General features: G+C 51.7%; 1 protein-coding gene and 1 long non-coding RNA gene across 7 annotated transcripts in view; one reads left to right on the top strand and one right to left on the bottom strand.

Annotated features, from left to right (window-relative positions):
* The window catches only part of LOC106558729, a 30,675-nt gene extending 29,301 nt beyond the window's left edge, over positions 1 to 1,374 (bottom strand). For all 3 annotated transcript variants that reach the window (XR_005358371.1, XR_005358373.1, XR_005358372.1), the window contains exon 1: positions 636 to 1,374. This is a non-coding gene — a long non-coding RNA (uncharacterized LOC106558729). The remainder of the gene's footprint in view (positions 1 to 635) is intronic.
* Positions 1 to 16,735, top strand: part of LARP1 (La ribonucleoprotein 1, translational regulator) — an 84,594-nt gene that overhangs the window by 26,918 nt on the left and 40,941 nt on the right. The window contains exon 1 of one of the 4 annotated variants that reach the window (XM_038534943.1): positions 2,551 to 3,004. The exons of 1 other annotated variant lie outside the window; for it this stretch is intronic. In XM_038534943.1, the coding sequence (XP_038390871.1) occupies positions 2,566 to 3,004 (439 nt within the window). In that variant the 5' untranslated portion in view covers positions 2,551 to 2,565. Of the gene's footprint in view, positions 1 to 2,550; positions 3,005 to 3,451; positions 3,526 to 16,735 lie in introns of those variants that run through there. 2 more of the 4 variants (XM_038534944.1, XM_038534946.1) reach the window with 2 other exon arrangements.

Genomic DNA, 16,735 nt, shown 5'->3' with positions numbered 1-16,735 from the left:
TGTATAGGTAACTCGTCCACATGGAGTTCCTGGTCCCCTCACAAGTTGCAGGGGGGTACCTCTAGCTTCTACCTCCAATTACAGGAATATGGAAAAGAATGACCAACAATGACCATGACGTCTCCTATTAGGAGAGTTCAGAGAGGATCTAGTGTGAATAACTTATAGGAAATACTTATCAGTAAGTAGGATAAAAAATAGTGCATTTGAGTGGCAAGGTGCAATAATGTACCTTCTGATTAAGAGCACATACAATGCGGTTATGAAGAATCTTGCTAAAATTCATGGAGATTCCCGTAATCATTACCTTTCTCGGGACCTCTTTTGAAGCACTGGCCTCAGTCTCTACAATTTACACAGCATTTTGACAAACAATGTCTCACTTGACTCCTCACAAAAGTTGAGAGGGTAGAAGCAAGTCAGGCATAATTTACCCCCATTTCACCACCAGGAAATGGTATCCAGGGGAAGAGAGGGATGCTCACCAAGGTATAGAGGCTGAGTTGCAAGTTATCGAAGAGCTGGGACTAGACATCAGATTGCCTGGCTGTCCCCAACAGTGCCTGTTCTCAGTAGTCATGGTTACAACCACCCTACAACCATCTTCGTTTCCCGGGCGGTTTCAAGAGGCTTACCATAAGCCTCCTCCGGTATCCAGCAGGTCCTGTGTTCTGATCCTTGCCTTTGGAGATGGCCGACATCCCAGGCTGTTATGTCTTGAGCAAGCAGGATCACAGCCAAAGAGGCCAGGAATTCTCCCAGTGAATTGTAGGGCCATCTGATGGGTAAGCACCCAAGGGGGGGCGGGGCCGGGGGTTCTTAGACACTTTCTAGGTCCTGTACCAGGCATACTTAATTCTAAAACATTTGGAATCTGTATTCAAAGTTTTCCTTCATCATCCATACTAAAGGAGCTGCTCGAGTCTAACCTACCACTGTAGTAGTTACTGTCTTCATAGATACTACACAAGCACTTATCACCTCGTTTATGGTCTTTCTCCACCTTAGAGTGTAAATTCCGTGAGGACAGAGAACTTGCTAGCCTGATTGATTGCCAAACCCCGTTTCCTAGAACCCTGCAGGCCCCCACCCTATGAGGTTAGTAAATATTTATTGAATGTGCACTGAAGTTTGAAATCACTGTCCTACACCACTGGTTCATTTTACGATAGAGAAACTGAGGCCCACGGAGGAGAGAGATACCTGGTGCATAGTTTGTAAGGGGCAGGGCCAGGATAAAAATCTCAGATCTCTGAGTCCCAATCCAGCCCTGGTTTAACTCCGCCCAAAGCAATTCTTTAGGAAAAGCGAAATTCACTTGAAAGAAAAGACGTTTCCTGCCTTATAAATACTGGGTTTCAGGGGCTTGGCCGGGTGGGGGGTGGGGGTGGGGGTGGGGGGCTGTTGGTAATTCCGTCCCCACTTTGTAGGCACCCTTGTCCCCAAGGGTTAAGGGCTTGCCTTCGGGCCGGGCGTCGAACCCGACTGCGGGCAGTGTCCAGGCCAGGGCCCGCGGGGAGGAGCCCGGCGCGGCCCGCGGAGGTGAGGGCGGCTCGCCCAAGGTCACCCAGGCGGGGCCCCGGAGGGGCCAGGCCCGCGGAGCGCCGGGGAGCCGGCAGCGTCGGCGCGTCCTCGAGGTGGATAGGGACCCCTCTCCTTCGCCCTGTAAGTCAGGGGTGACGTTAATGGCTCCGACTCCCGAGTCGGGCGCAGCCAGCCTGGAGAGCGCGAGCAGGCCCGCTCGGCCGCGTGGCCCGTTCCCATGTGCTCCACCTGCGGGCGCTCCGACGCGCGGGCCCTTTAAGACACCTCCCCCCTTCCCCCACCCCGCTCTGCGCCCGCCCCCCCGTCGCCCTCCCTCCCGAATTGCATCAGGCACGTGCTCGCCCCCGTCCGGCCGGAGCACCCCTCACCCCCCAGCCCGGGAGGCGCTCCGAGGCCTCGGAGGCGAGGGGCGGGGCGGGGCGGGGGGCGGGGGCGGGGCCGCGGGGCCGTGCGCGCGCGCTCCCGCCGCCTCCGCCCGCCCGCCGCCCGCCCGCCGCCCGCCGCCCGCCGCCCGCCGCCCAGGGCCGGCCTCGGCGGGCGCGCCCCCGCCGCGCCGTCCCCTCCCCTCGCCCGCCGCGTCGCGAGGCGCGCGCCCGCCCGCCGCCTGCCGCGGATCGCGTGGTCGCCTCGGCTCGCCGCGCCTCTCCCCCGTCCGTCCATATTGCTGCAGCCCCCGAGCCGGGAAGCCCGGGCCGCCCCGGCGGCGGGGGGGAGGGAGGGACGGGACGAGAAGCCTGCCGGGCTCGGGGTGGGGGCGCCTAGCGAGGAACGGGCGGGGGGGGCCGCGCGCCGAGGAGGCCTGGACCGCAGAGTGGGGGGCCTTCCTCCCCCCCCCGCCCGCCAGCGGGCCTCGGACCTACGGCGGCTGCCTCCGACCGCGAGGGGAGCCGCGCCTAGCGGGAGCCCCGGCCCTTCTCCGCAGGGACTGGGGCCCGGCGGCCCGGAGGAAGGCGTCGCGGGTGCCCTGAGAGCCAAGTTCGCGGCGGGGGAGGCGGCTTCTCCGGGGGGGCGGGCGCGCAGATGGCCACTCAGGTGGAGCCGCTGCTGCCGGGGGGCGCCCCGCTCTTGCAGGCCGAAGAGCACGGGGGTCTGGTGAGGAAGAAGCCGCCGCCGCCGCCGCCTGCCGAGGGCAAGGGCGAGCCCGGGGCGAACGACGTCGGAGGGGGGGAGCCGGACGGCGGCGCCCGGAGACCGCGGCCGCTCTGCGCCAAGCCGCACAAGGAGGGCACCGGGCCGCCGGAGCGCGAGAGCCCGCGGCCGCCGCCGCCGCCGCCGCCGCCCGGCGCCGAGGGCCTGGCGGTCAGCGACGGGGAGGAGGGCGGCGGCGAGCCGGGCGCCGGCGGAGCGGCGGCCGCCGGGCGCCGGGACTTCGTGGAGGCGCCTCCGCCCAAGGTGAACCCGTGGACTAAGAACGCGCTGCCGCCGGCGCTGGCCGCGGTGAACGGACAGTCCCCTCCAGGTGGGTCCGCCTGCTCGCCGCCCGGGCCGGGACCTCTTCCGGGGAGGAGGGCGTCCCCTCCCCCAGCGGCCTTGAGGGCCCGGGGGTCCGCCGCCGGCCGTCGTGACTCGGGCCTTTTTCTCTCCTTCCTTTTTCATTGCCTCCCGTTTAAACTGGGCCGCCGCGCCCCGTCCCCCGGCTCGCTCGGGAAGCCGCCCCGCCGGGGCCCGGCCTCCGGGAGCCCGCGGCCAGCGCCCGGGCCTCGGCGGCCGGCGGGCAACGGCGCGGCGCGGGCCTACCCGGCCGGGGGACGGCGGGCGCGGGCGGCAGTGCGGGCCCCCCGGCCCGGCGAGTGGGTGTCGGGGACGGTGCCCGGCCGGACCCTCCCCGGGAAGCCCCCCTTCCCGCCCGCCCCGCCCCGCGCTCGCGTCCCGGGAGCGCCGCGATCGGCCCCATGTTGTGAATGTTTGAGGAGCATATGTCAGGGGCGGCGGAGCTCCGGCGAGGCGTTCGCACCGGCCGCACGGATTCGGGCTCGGAAAGTTAGCAAGTTTTGTTGTGTGGTGGCTGGTGGTAGGCGGTAGGATCGCCTTGGGCGGCGGGTCGAGGGGTCGGGGACGGGGACGGGGACGAGGAGAGGAAACCCAACGTGTCACTGGGTTCGGTGGTTTCCCTTCCCGGCCCCGGGGACCTTCCGCCTCGAGCGGGGGCCGGGCGGCGGGCGTGCGGGGGACCCGCTCGGGGGGAGGCGGAAAATGGGCGGCGAGGCCGGGGGCACGCGGCGCGCCGAGGGGCGTGCGGCGGCGGGGGAGGGAGTGGCCGCGCCGGGCGGGCGGGTGACAGTTGGGCGCCATGCGCCGCGCCGCCGGCCCGCGGGCTGCTCGCGGCCGCTGGGCCTGTGCGTTCGGGGTGGAAGGCGGGTGCGGGCGGCGGCGGCGGCGGCGGCGCGGGGGTGCGTGTGCGCGGGGGCCGCGGGGGTGCGTGTGCGCGGGGGCCGCGGGGGTGCGTGTGCGCGGGGGCCGCGGGGGTGCGTGTGCGCGGCCCCCCTTCCCGGCATTCCTCCGCAGCCGGGACAGCGTGGTGCCTCCCCGCGCGGGCAGCGGCATGTGACCGCCGCCGCGCTGCCCGCGCCCTGCCTCTGCGGCTCGCGGCTTCGGCCCTGCGGCCCCGGGCCCTCGGAGATCGCCGCGGAGCCGTGTCAGCGCGGGGGCGGGCGGGGGAAGGCGGTGCGGAACCCGGAGGCCGGCCGGGCCTCGGTGGCCGGCTTGGGCGGGGGGCGCGCTCGGCTTCCCTTTGGAAGTGGATCCGGAGCGAAACCGGCCTGTGGCTACAGCGGGGGGCCTGCGGGGCTGAACTCCTCCCCTTCTGCAGCCGCTGGCCGAGGGGGACTGGTGGAGGTTGAAGAGGGAGCTGATTAAGGCCTTCGCATTCGAGGTGGGGATTAGAATCTTCTCGTAGTCCTAGGGAAACCAGAACAGCCAATTCTGAAAATAGCATGTTGCAATTTTTATTTCTTTGAAGGTTGCTTCATTTGGAGGAGGGGACATTGACGTTTACTAATGATACCTCAGACCGTGTTCTCTCTTCCTTCTGCCCTCTCCCCTTCCCCCCTTTGCCTTCCAGAACCCTCTTATGCAAAGGGCAGTGCCGAAACCTCCATTTTCTTGCGTATCCCTCCTGATCCACCCACAGAGGGAGGGAAATCAACTTTAAAACACTCTTTGGTCCTTCCCCCGTCTTTAAACTCAAAGGGGTATAATCATCCCCAGGAGAGAGCACTCCTCAGAAGTTTAAATGGGGCTACTCACCCTGGCTGCTGCTGCTGCTTAGCTAATGGTGAACCTGCCTTGTGGGTTTTAAATCAGCCGTGACATCAGGAGGTATTGGGTGCCTGAGCTGGCATTTTGTGCAAGTGCAGTGCACCCTTGATAGGGTGCGTCACTGGGGTTATTGATCGTGGGAAGAAGACAGCTTGGCTGGCATCTCGCCTTTCCCTGGAGTGGAGAAGCCAACTTGCTTTAAGTGCCCAAAGCAAAATTCTGAGCCTAGTAGTTTTGCTCTGTTTTTGTTTTTCAGGAGTCTTAAGGCAAGAAAGCGTCTAGTCTGCTCGTTGGTTTTTGAACCTTTGGACTAGTCTTTGACAGACTTAACTCTCAATTAATCCGGTAGCTGCTTTGCTTAAGCCTGTTATTAGGGCCTGGATGCTTTTTGAGGGAGAATTTTGTGATTGAACTCTCTGTCTGGTAAGGTTAGTTGGTGGCCCTTTCTTTGGAGAGTCTACATCGACTGCTAAGGCAGTTTTTCAAGTCCTGATTTTATTTGCAACTTAGACAAGTTTAAATGTGACACCAATGGAGTGGCAGTGTGGTCTTGGGAATTTTTGTGTTCTGTGATGCATATGTTTTTGGGAGTCCACAGAAATGAGTGCCTCATAAGCAAGCTAAAAGCTTTCCAGAGCTTGCTGCAAATGCCTATTTTTAGCCCTCCTTTTGGCTCGGATGCTAGTGTTTTAGTGCTTTAAGGGACACATGCAGTAACTAGTAATAAAAGATGTTTTCCAGTATCTCCCCCCCCCCCCCATTCTTAAGTCAGGACTTACGTTCTCCTAGAATATTTTGAAGACCTTTAATTTTTTTTCCCTTATTCTAGCCACAACTACTGAGTATGAGAGAAGCAGGGTGAGAAACGATACACTGCAAAGGTTCTGGGGTTAAAACAGCATTCGCTCAAATGCCAGCTCTCCCACTTGCTGGCTGTGCCTCCTTGGGCAAGTAACTTAACCATTTGTCTAATAGAGAGTAAATTAAGATTTATCTGCTTCATAGGGTTGTTGTCAGCATTCACTGTGGTGATATCCCAATGCTTGACATGTAGTAGCTGTTATACCATGTCTGGGAGACTGTAGGGCTTTCCAGGACTTTTCCTGGGTTGCCATCTTCTCCACCTGTAAGATGGGGTTGGTGGTGGAGGATATGCAGTACTTTTCCTTTTCTGGGATTGTCAGTATTCCATGAAATATATGGGATCCATCTCCTCAAAATGGAGTTCTCCTTACCCCAGACAGGAAGGACATATTGTGGATAATCTTAAAGGTTGCTGACCCAAGGAATTGGCTATTTTTGCTTCGGAATGTGGTGTGATGACTGTTTTAAAAATATTTTTTAATTTGTTTATTTGCGTTTCATAAAAACTACTTTTGGTAGAGTGCACGTGTACTCTCAAGGGCTGTGGGGAACGGCCGTGGCTGAGCTAAAAGTTTGTGTGGCCAGTGCACGTGCAGTGGGTTGAGACCTGAGAATGTCATCACCACAAGCTGCCCACCCCAGCAGGGGAGTCAGTGGGTTGGCTGCATGGGACCTCTAACTTCACGTAATAAGAAAAGTAAGCTTGGTATATATAGTCTTCTTGACTTTAAGGAGAAGTCCGGCAGGGTCTCAGACTTGAGTATTTATGTTTTGTGTGTGTTCCTTTGAAGTGCAGCTGACTGATGGCACAAAATAGAGTTATAATCCCAGCTAACCCAGGGCAACCCCAGGGATCCTCCACTCCACCCAGCTGGCCCCAAACAACAAACCTCTACTCTCTTTCTCTACTTTTCTAACTAGGGTTAGGCCCTTTCCCAGGTTCCTCCTAGTTGCACGAGGGTGGGTTATCTGTGTGGATCTGGGGTATCAGTTTTCAGTATAGCATCAGAGCTACTTCAGACCCTGGCCTCTTCTTCCCCACCATGAGAAGTGGGAAGCAGGAGCTCTGCTATAGAATCCTACAGTCTGCAATTTTGAGTCCCAGCTTTGTTTCTTTTGCTGCTACTGCTGCCTTTTTTTTTTTTTTTTTTGAGGTATAATTGATTATTAGTTTCAGATTGGCAACTAATGATTTAATATTTGTATATATTGAGCTTTGCTTCTAACTTGCTGTGCGATCTTGGGTGAATTACTCAGCCTCTCTGAGCCACCATTTTCTCATCCCTAAAGGAGAATAATGAGTTACTGTTGCAAGGGTTGTGAGAATTAAAGAAGGTAATGTTTATGAAGCCCTTAGCAGAGTGCCAGGCACAGACCACTCTAATAAGTGCTACCTATCCAATGATTGCTATTTAAAAATTTTTACAATAAATGACCACCATTATTAAGCATGTTCATTCCACTTTTGATTCTGTTGGTGACCAGCGTTGTGGTCCCCATGCTTCCTCTGCCTCTGTTTCTTCATCTGAAAATGAGGGAATCAGATTAACTCTAAATGTGTTCAGAGTATTTTTGGTATCGAAAAAAAAAGTTTTTCAATAGCCCCGCCCCACTCCCCCACACAAAAGAAAGAAACCAAAACAGAGTTTTTTATATGTTTTTTTCTTTTTCCTATTGGCCACAGCCGTTAAGAACTCAGTTTTGAATCCAAGTTTTGTGATAGCCTAGAGAGACTTCTGGCTTTAGGAACCTAGGCAGATCACTTGAGGTGCTATCAGACACTATGGAGCAAGTAGACATTATGCACCTTGAGGCGCCTAGATAGAAAGTACACAGCGTTGCCTGTGAAAACTGCCCCCCCACTCCAGCCCCCCAAAGAATTGACCCAAACCTAATAGAGCCCTAGATCTGTTGGTATAGAGGAACAAGTTGATAGACCATGAGGTAGCAGTCCTTTAGTTTCTGAATGTGAGAGATTCTGTGGGACAAATTATCAGTAAATGAGTTTTTAAGAGAGTTGAGACATCAGTCAAAGTGCATTGTGTGGATCTTGTGTGAATCCTGATTTGAACCAGTTTCAAGAAGACATTTTGGTGACAACTGAGGAAATTGATCCCTTTAAATTATTGTAAGGAATTACTTGTCAGGAGCGATGAGCTCCATTACTGTTTATATTGTGTACCCTTGGCTAAGAACTGCTAGGTTAGCCTCCATAAATGAGAATTTAAAGCTGTTTTCTTGCAGTTCAAATTAGTTTCTCCTCTTCTAAGGAAAGCACACAATTAGGACCCCCTAAGGGGGAGATGGGGGAGGCTGGCAACCCCCTCAACTTTGGGTGGGGAGTTTTTTATACTTCCCTGGGAAGTAAGTGCCTGCTTGGGAGAGAGAAGTATGCCTATTAGGGCTGATGTACAGGCTGGGGGACTAGGGAGGTATAGGATGGTCTCTGCAGTCTGAAACCCTGAACCTCCTGAGAGGTGGAGTCTCTTGGCCGACCCACCCCCCTGTCTGCAGTGGGACCTAGGCTAGAGTAAGCATTTTAGAGCTGTTACTCAGCACTCATTCCCTCCCAAAGGGAGGCGGGCGGAGAGAGGAGGAGGAGCAGGCCTGAAACCACAGAAACCTCTTTAAAATGGAGAGCTTGGCAGATGGGAGTGCCCCTGTTTGCAAAATCCAAGACAAGCTTACAAAGGGGGTAATTAGGGTGTTGGGGCTTCCAGAGGGCTCACAGGTGCCTCACTCTGGGTTCACAAACACCCCTGGCTGGTCCAGAGTTACCTGGTGGGGAGTGGTCAGGAGAGAGGATGGCCTTACCTTGCTGGGGGTTCATGAAAGGAAGTAAGTTTTAAAACCTGCCTAATAAAAGCATAGGAAAGAGCAGGGTGAGGGAGCAGAGCGATAGGTGGTGATAGGATTTGAATCAGAACATTGGCAGAGTACCTCTTCTGCTCTCACATGGTGACTTTGCTTGCTAACCTCTTTTTTCTTAGTTATGAATGGGAGTAATCCCTATGTTGAGGTTGTTTTGAGGATCAAATTAATGTGAGTATGAGGTAGCACCGTTCATTAGTTAAAATGTCCCACACAGGTATAAGTGGTTTATGTTCCAGAAGATGCATTCCAAAGCCAGATATATGTAGTTTCAATGACCCCTTCTGGCAGGTTATTCATGACTTTCTAAAATGAGGGTGGATAATCAGGAGTTAGCTTAATTTTCAAGTAGCGCTATTTGCAGAAGTTACCAGAACCATTTGGCCAACTTCTTGTGGCAGATAGCCTAGGATGTCTCCCTGAGGGATTTTCTGAGAATCATGGGGACAGTCTTGACGTGGCACCTTTCTTGGCTGCACCTTTGGACTGGCAAAGCTGTAGGTGTGGAATGTGAGGAGTATGGGCCTTTATTGATGAATTTTGTAAAGCCAGCCATATAAATCTGTCCTGTGTAGTGAGGGGCTTCTCCATCTCAGTATGAGATACTATTAGTAAACTCAGATGACCCCATCCATTGGAGAAGGTGTTTATAGGGCACTTTGTAATAATTGTCCATACTTGTGATAACCACCTGACCCTCCAGACATGCTTTCCAGTAACTCAAAGTAGCCTTTTCTCTGCTTTAAAATGAAGTTGCAAGCTGCTTGGGGGAAGCTGAAGTCCCACTGTGGCCAGGAGCCATCTGGATAAATGATCCACCTGGGCTCTGTATGGTTTTTCCTCTCATTTTCACATGCACCAGTTTATTTAAGTTCCTGGTGATCCCAAGATAAGTTAATAGTGATACCATAGTTACCACTTACTGGGTGCCTGCTGTGTTCTAGCCCATATAATCTGCTAAGTGAGTAGTCTTTTTATCCCTGCTTCAAAGATGAGGAAAATGAGACTCAGAAATTAGTAAGCAACTACCCTTCTAATTGCTTGGACTAAGAGTCTTGGGGTCATCCTTGTTACCTCATGTATAATTTACCAGTACATCGTTTTGGTTCCTAAAAACTGGATACAAAGTTAGACAGTTTTTACCACCTCCTCTTTTACCAGCCTAATCCACAGACGGTTACTTCTCATCCAGATTGCTGAAGCAGCCTCCTACCTGATCTCCTGTCACTCTTGCCTCAAGATCTCTCATCATGGAATAAAATCCCAAATCCTTAGAGTATTCTGTAATCTACACTTGGTATGGCTCCCTATACCACCCATTCCCCCCAAGCTCTAACCTCTTTCGCTGCTTTTCTCATCCAGCAACATTGGTCTTGGCCTCTCCTAGAGTATGTTGTATACTCTGTTTCAGAGTTTGGGTTCTGGAATGCTCTTTCCCCAGATAGCCACATGGCTCACACTGTCACATTCTTCAAGTTCCTGTTAAAGAACACTGTGATGGAGAGGCCTCCCTAGACCACCCTCTATAAAATTGCAAGACTCCATCCCGTACTCTGTATCCCCATCCCACCTGCCTCCTTCATTTTTCTTCTTAGTTCTTATCACCATTGAGTCAGGGACTAAAATATTTGGCTACTGCTGTATCCCCAGCATCTACAATATGCCTGGCACATAGTAGGTGGTTCAGTGAACATTTAATTAATTAATGAATGGGTGAATCTCATACTTTGACAGCATCACGCAGCACATTGTGAGTTTGGCATAGAAAATACCACAGTAGAGATGCCTGGGTGGCTCAGTGGTTGAGCGTCTGCCTTCAGCTAAGGACGTGATCCTGGAGTCCAGGGGTTGAATCCCACATAGGGCTTACCATGGGGATCCTGCTTCTCCCTCTGCTTACGTCTCTGCCTCTCTCTCTCTGTGTCTTTTATGAAATACATGAATAAAATCTTTTCTTTAAGAAAAAGAAAGAAAATGCCACGGTAGATAACAAAAGTCTGTGTTGGGAAGGAATACATGCACTCAGTCCATTATGGAAGGTACCATATAAGAAAGGGATGGGGTTCTCTAGGAGTGTATCAAAGGCATCCAACTCAATCCTAGGTCAGAGAATTCTTTGTGGAGGAAGCAATGGGTAACAAATCACTTGAAATGGGAAGGATGGGTAAGAGTCTTTTGAGAAAAAGTCTGAAAAGAAAGCTCATTCTTGGTGGAGCAAAGGCCCTAGGGGTTCAGGGAATTGAGTAAATTCCCTGTGGCTATAGTGTAGATGACTTAGAAAGATCATGATTTTAACTGGACAGCAGTGAGAAGCCATAAAAGATTTTAAATGAGAGAGTGGCATGGTCAGATTTTTTCTTTTGAAAAATTACTTTGGCCACATGAGAACATCTTAAAAGTAGATGGTTTGGGGTTTCCTGTCTGATCCTTTGGGGCAAGGTTCCCAGATTACAAAAGGGAGCAGACTTCCAAGTCATTCCTGAAGTGTTGGGCCATTATCAGCTGTCATCCTTTAGGCATAGGGAGCAGCTCCAGTTTATGAGATTTCTCTGACCTTTCAGAAGGCCACATTAGCTGGAATGCATCTCAGTTGCTGGAAGAAGTAGGGTTCCTGACGGACTGGCCGAGGCTGACTGAGCTCATGCTTGAGCTTAGAGCCACCAGCCTCCTTCACCCAGATGTAGCAGCATAGGCATGAAGAGGAGGAAGTCCTGGAAGTAGTAGCAGGGGACAGGCTTACAGGTGGACTGGCATGGCAACTCTCACTTCTAATAGGGGAGGCACCCATGTGGCAGGACTTTGAGACTCACAGGCTGCCTGCTATAAGCCACTTTGCAGCTTGGCCCTTTGGGCTTTTCCACAGATAGCCAGCCATGTGCCCAAGGTTTCCTTCCATCAGAGCCACCTCCCCTCAGCTTAATTCAGTTGGTTTTATACTTGTGCTTAATTCAGTGGATTTTATACTTGGGTTTTATACTTGTGCTGAGAGTAATGGTTCTGCTTTTGCCCACGGGTAAACTGCTATAGTGAGTCCCTGAGAATGTGGGGCTATAATCCGGCTCCCCCGGCCCAGTTCCCAACTACTGTGCTCTCAGGCTGGGGTTTCCTTTTCCTTCTTCTTTTGATTGATTGATTGATTGATTTGGAGAGGAGGTAGGGGAGGAGCAGAGAGTTTGAGTCTTAAGTGTGGAGCTGCCTTGGGTTTGATCCCACAAGCCTGAGATCATGACCTGAGCTGAAACCAAAAGTGGGCACTCGGCCTACTGTGCCACCCAGGTGCGTCTCCCTTCTTTTTGAGAGGAAGGAGTATTTTGAGCTGGAAGGGACCATAGGGGTCATTGACTCTAAGCCCCTTGATCATAGGTTACGTACTTCAGACCTAGAAAGGAAATAGTTGCTCAGGATCACAGTTCAAAGAGAGGCTGAGACTTGAACCCAGTCCTCTTGCCTTCTACTTCAGTTCTGTTTGCACTCCACCTCTGGAGGAAGAAGTAGAATGGGGTAATTGAACAGGGACTTTGGAGTCAGTCGGGCATAGTTTGAGTTAGCCCCAGCCACTTAGCAACTGAGTGCCCTTGGACAGGTTGGTAACTTACAGGCTTCAGTAAATGGAATTATATCTAGAGTAGTCAGGCGTTGGAGTCCTTGTTGAAAATGAGGTAGATGAACATGAGAACTCAGCCGGAGCCTGGCAAACAGTAAGAAGTGATAGTTCTGAGAGTATTGAGGACTTGGTTTTGACCCATGTCTTCATTTGTTAACAGAGGTCAGGTGCCAAAGCCAGCCTTTCTCTGTCTTCCTGGATCCTCTGCCCCTTGATCCCTTCTGTTTAGTCATGTGCTGTCAGGGAACTGTACAGTAGAGGGGTGCATAAGGAGTCGCTGGGGGCTATAATTCTGCAGCAAGAGGCCTAGAGTGTGGTGCTTAGGAATGCACTAGGCTCAGGTGCCTTGAAGTGAAATGCTCTTATTCCGTCTTTGATGTCTTTCTCCAGCTTTGGGTTTGTTTGGGGGAGTGGAGGTCTCTGCTTTTCCGGTTTTAAATGTATGCATTAACAGCAGCTTGAGGAAGAGGTATTGATTATGTGCATGGAATAGCCTGGCTTAGGTTTTCCCCAAAGTGGTGCTGAATGTAGGGGTAGAGTTTGGACGTGGTGAGAGCAAGGTTCTTGGGTGTGGGGAGCCAGACGCTGCTGCTAGAGAATGTGGGAGGGAGACAGGAAATTAGGAACACACAGAGGAGGTAGCTTGCTGAGATGCATGCACCTTTCTGTGAGGAGGGAATGGTTGAAGGAACTAGAATTATTTTGCCCAAAGAATCAAAGCTTGGGGTGGGTGGAAATGCTGGCTGTTCTGAAATACAGTTTGAATAGACCTCCTTCCTGTGTCCCTGTGGGTAAAGCTCTGAGAGCAAATGGGGGATAGAGGGTCAAGAAAAAACTTTCAACAGTGCCCCCAAATAGATTCAGCTGCTCGTGAGGTGTACTGAGTTTCTTGATATGGTAATAATATTTTAAACAGGTTGGATGGTGATTTGCTATACGGGTGTGCAGCTGCAGATTTGCAAAAGTATTTGCCCAGATTTGTTCAGAAATTCTTCTTTTTTTTTTTTTTAAGATTTTATTTATTCATGAGAGACCTACAGAGAGAGGCAGAGACATAGGCAGAGGGAGAAGCAGACTCCCTACAAGGAGCCGATGGCGGACTTGATCCTGGGGACCCGAGCCAAAGGCAGATGCTCAACCACTGAGCCACCCAGGTGCCCCTTATTCAGAAATTCTTGAGTGCTTGTAGGTGTCAGGCCCTGAAATGAAGGGGTAGGTAATTTAGGGGCTGTCATGATGGGGCTTACATCCTGAAAGGCAGAAGTCAAAATTGGCATCCCTCACCTTACATCCTCAGGTCCGTTCCAGCCAACTGACAGGTTTTTTTGTTTTCAAGATTTTATTCATCTATTTTAGAGGGAGTGCGTGTATGAAAGTGGGGGGAAGAACAGAGGGACTGGGACCAGTCGGTTCCATGCTGAACACAAAGCCTGACATGAGGCCCGATCCCACAACCCTGAGATCATGGCCTGAGCCTGAGCTGAAATCAAGAGTCAGATGCCCAACCAATTGACCTACCCAAGCGCCCACTCCCCCCTTCCACGAAAATTTATCTGGAAACCTTGAAATTTGCAGCTTCTCTCTAAGAGAACAGACTCAGTATGAATATGCAAAAACAAACAAAACTTTAAATTTTATATTTTGGATGAATAGCATGATATGTGAATGATATCAGTAAAACTGTTACAGAAAAAAATGAGAGGAGCTGGCCTTGCTGAATCTCTTCCTTTATGAGTGCTGTCCAGTGACAGTACCTACCTCACGTTAGACTTGGACACCAGCATGTGTCCCGTGGGCCCAGACTTTGTATGTTTGATCATACAAAGAGAGAATAGCAGTCTGTCCAGCCTGCAAGCTGAGGAGCATCCTTATGGGAAGAGTTAGGGGAGGGGGGGGGGGACTTTAAGGTCTGTGGCAGGAATTGGAGCCCCTAGAAGGGATTCCTTCCCTATGGGGAGACTAGACTGGACACCACTAGGCATTGTGGCCTTAGGCCCCAGAGCTGTGTGAGAGCTAAGAGATGGGGAAACTGGCTTATGTTAGGTCCCATTGAGACTTCACTCCCCTCCCACATCTGTAAAATGGGTATGGCATCTTTGATCTCAATCTCTAAGGCCCCTTCCAGCTCAAACACCATAGATGGGAGAGTGAGTAGGACAGGTATTACTAGTTCTCAGACGAAAAGGGAAAAAATCCTGAGTAGGTCCGTGTCTTTGGAGCATTGAATTCTCTCTAGGGGTAGAGACACTGGAGAGAAACTTCCTCAAGGCAGGCTTGTTCCTCCTACCATTGTTGGTGTGAGCCCTGTACTAGGGCTAGGACAGAGAACTCTGGGCAGGAAACTAGAGACCAGCCTTCTAGTCTTAGCTGTTTGGTTCACTTGCTAAGACACTTAGGGCGACTTACTGAGCTTGCTTAGACTTCCTTTTCCTCTTCTCTAAATGAAAGTGGGTAAACCAGAAAGGCTTTCAAGGTTCTTTCCTGCTAGGGTTAAGTTTGGTGTATCAAATTGGAGATGAAGACTGCAGTGTGTTGAGAAAGATTTCATTTAGGGGGAATTGTTTTCCCCCACCTGGTTGGACTAGCTTTAGTGTTATATCTGAGAGGTTGGCCAAGGCTTTGGGATTCTTCTACCAAGGCATGAGACATTCTTTCTGCCTTAGGCCTTTGGAAAATGCTGGGCTAAGATGAGCTGCCCCAAAAGGTTATGGGTACCCGTCTCAGTGTGTAAACTAGTGGCTCATCTATTGATGAAAATGTCATTGAGAAGATTCTGCCATCCTGTACGTGGTTACACTGGGTTGCGTTGAGACCACCCCTCCGCTTCTGGCTCTCAGATTTAGAACCTATGTCTTGTGGAGTCCAGGGTCAAAGTATTGACCAGCTCAGTGGAAGGGAAGCTGACCCATCTCAAGAAACTATTCAGACTCAGGCTAATCAAGAGCACAAGGGCTTGAGCCTAACCCTTGTTTGTATGAAAGGAACTAACTTGGCTACCACCAAAGTGAAAATCATTCAACACATTTGAGAAACCTAAGTATGAGACTGTGGGAATACTGCTGGGAACAAGACAAGGGAGCTGCCCTTGTAGTTGGCATTCTAGTGGGGAGACACAGTAAACCAACAAGGTAGTTCTTGCTATCTATTGCTGCCTAACCAATCACCCCAAACTTAGAGTAAGATTAAAAAAAAAAAAAAAAAACAACACCATTTTGTTCACTGATTCGTGTGTGGGTCAGGATTAGGACAGGTCTCAGCCAGGTGATTTCTTTTCTATATGGCAATGATAGAGGTAGCACAGGCCTGGTCTGGAGGGCCCACCAAGTTTCACTCGTATTTTTGGTACCTTGGCAGGGATGGCTGGAAGGCTGAGTTCAGCTGAACTAGAGTGCCCTCAGGTACCCTCTCCAATCTGGTAGTTTCAGAGTAGTAGGACTTACTGTGAGTGGCTTAGTGCTCCCAGAGTTTTTTCCAAGAGACAGGAAGTAGATGCTGTCAATATACTAAGGTCCTGGGCCTGAGCACTAGCACAACATCACTTATAGCATGGTGTGATGATAGAGGGCACAGAGTCTGCTGAGAATGAAGGGAAGGGATCATGGGCCCTGCCTTTCAATGAGAGGAGTGCAGTTTGCAGCCATCTTTAATACTACATGGCAGCTGCTTATAGTGGTAAGTGCTGTGAGAGAAACAAAGTCAGTGTGCTAGAGTAGTGGGGATATGTGGCTGGGGACAACTTCAGATACTGTCAGGGAAGGTATCTCAGGATGAGCCGAGATGAGATTGATGAGAAAGAAGCATGGTGGTGAGCATTCTTGCCTGGAGGAACAGCAAGTACTACGTGTTATGTTAATGAGTTCAGAATTCTGCAAGGAACGTACCAAGAGGCCTGTGTGGATGGATAAGAGGTGAGGGGCCCAGGGACAACTGGGTGGCTCGGTGGTTGAGTGTCTGCCTTTGGCTCAGGTCGTGATCCTGGGGTCCTGGGATCGAGTCCCACATTGGGCTCCCCTTAGGAAGCTCGCTGCTTCTTCTTCCTCTGCCTATGTCTCTGCCTTTCTCTGTCTCTCATGAATAGATAAATTCCAAAAAAAAAAAAAAAAAAAGGTGAGGGGCCCAAAAACTCAGAATCGAGCGGCCTCGGGAGGCCCACTTAGGGAGTTTGGATCCTGTTCGAAAGCATTGAGAGAGAGAGAGAGCATTTCTGCTTGAGAGTTACTTGGTGCTATGCAGAATGGACTGGCGTGGAGGGCAGGGAGATAGATCCCTTGGAGACTTCTACAGTAGTCTGGGAAAGAGATGGAAAGGAGTGAATAATGGCATGGTTACTGGGCCCAATTTTTTTTTACCTTACTGTTTTCCTTTGAGACTAGGCCACTTAAAGAGGAAGTTTTCTGATTGCTGTTTCTTACTTCCTCCTGTCTGTCCAGAAGCTGAATTTATTGTTGTATTGTGCCCATTAATAAGAGGATGGCCTGAGGCAGGCAGATGTTTTCTCTGGTTTTGGGTCTCTTGGCCCCAGGGCCAGGAGAATATTGGAGTTTCCCTGTTAGGTGGTTTCCCCTAGCCTATCTCAAGCTCCATGCCCCAGGG

The sequence above is a fragment of the Canis lupus genome, chromosome 4, assembly GCF_011100685.1.
Source record: "Canis lupus familiaris isolate Mischka breed German Shepherd chromosome 4, alternate assembly UU_Cfam_GSD_1.0, whole genome shotgun sequence".
NCBI lineage: Eukaryota > Metazoa > Chordata > Mammalia > Carnivora > Canidae > Canis > Canis lupus.
The sequence above is the reverse complement of the archived record's forward strand: the minus strand, read 5'-3'. Positions and strand labels throughout refer to the sequence as shown.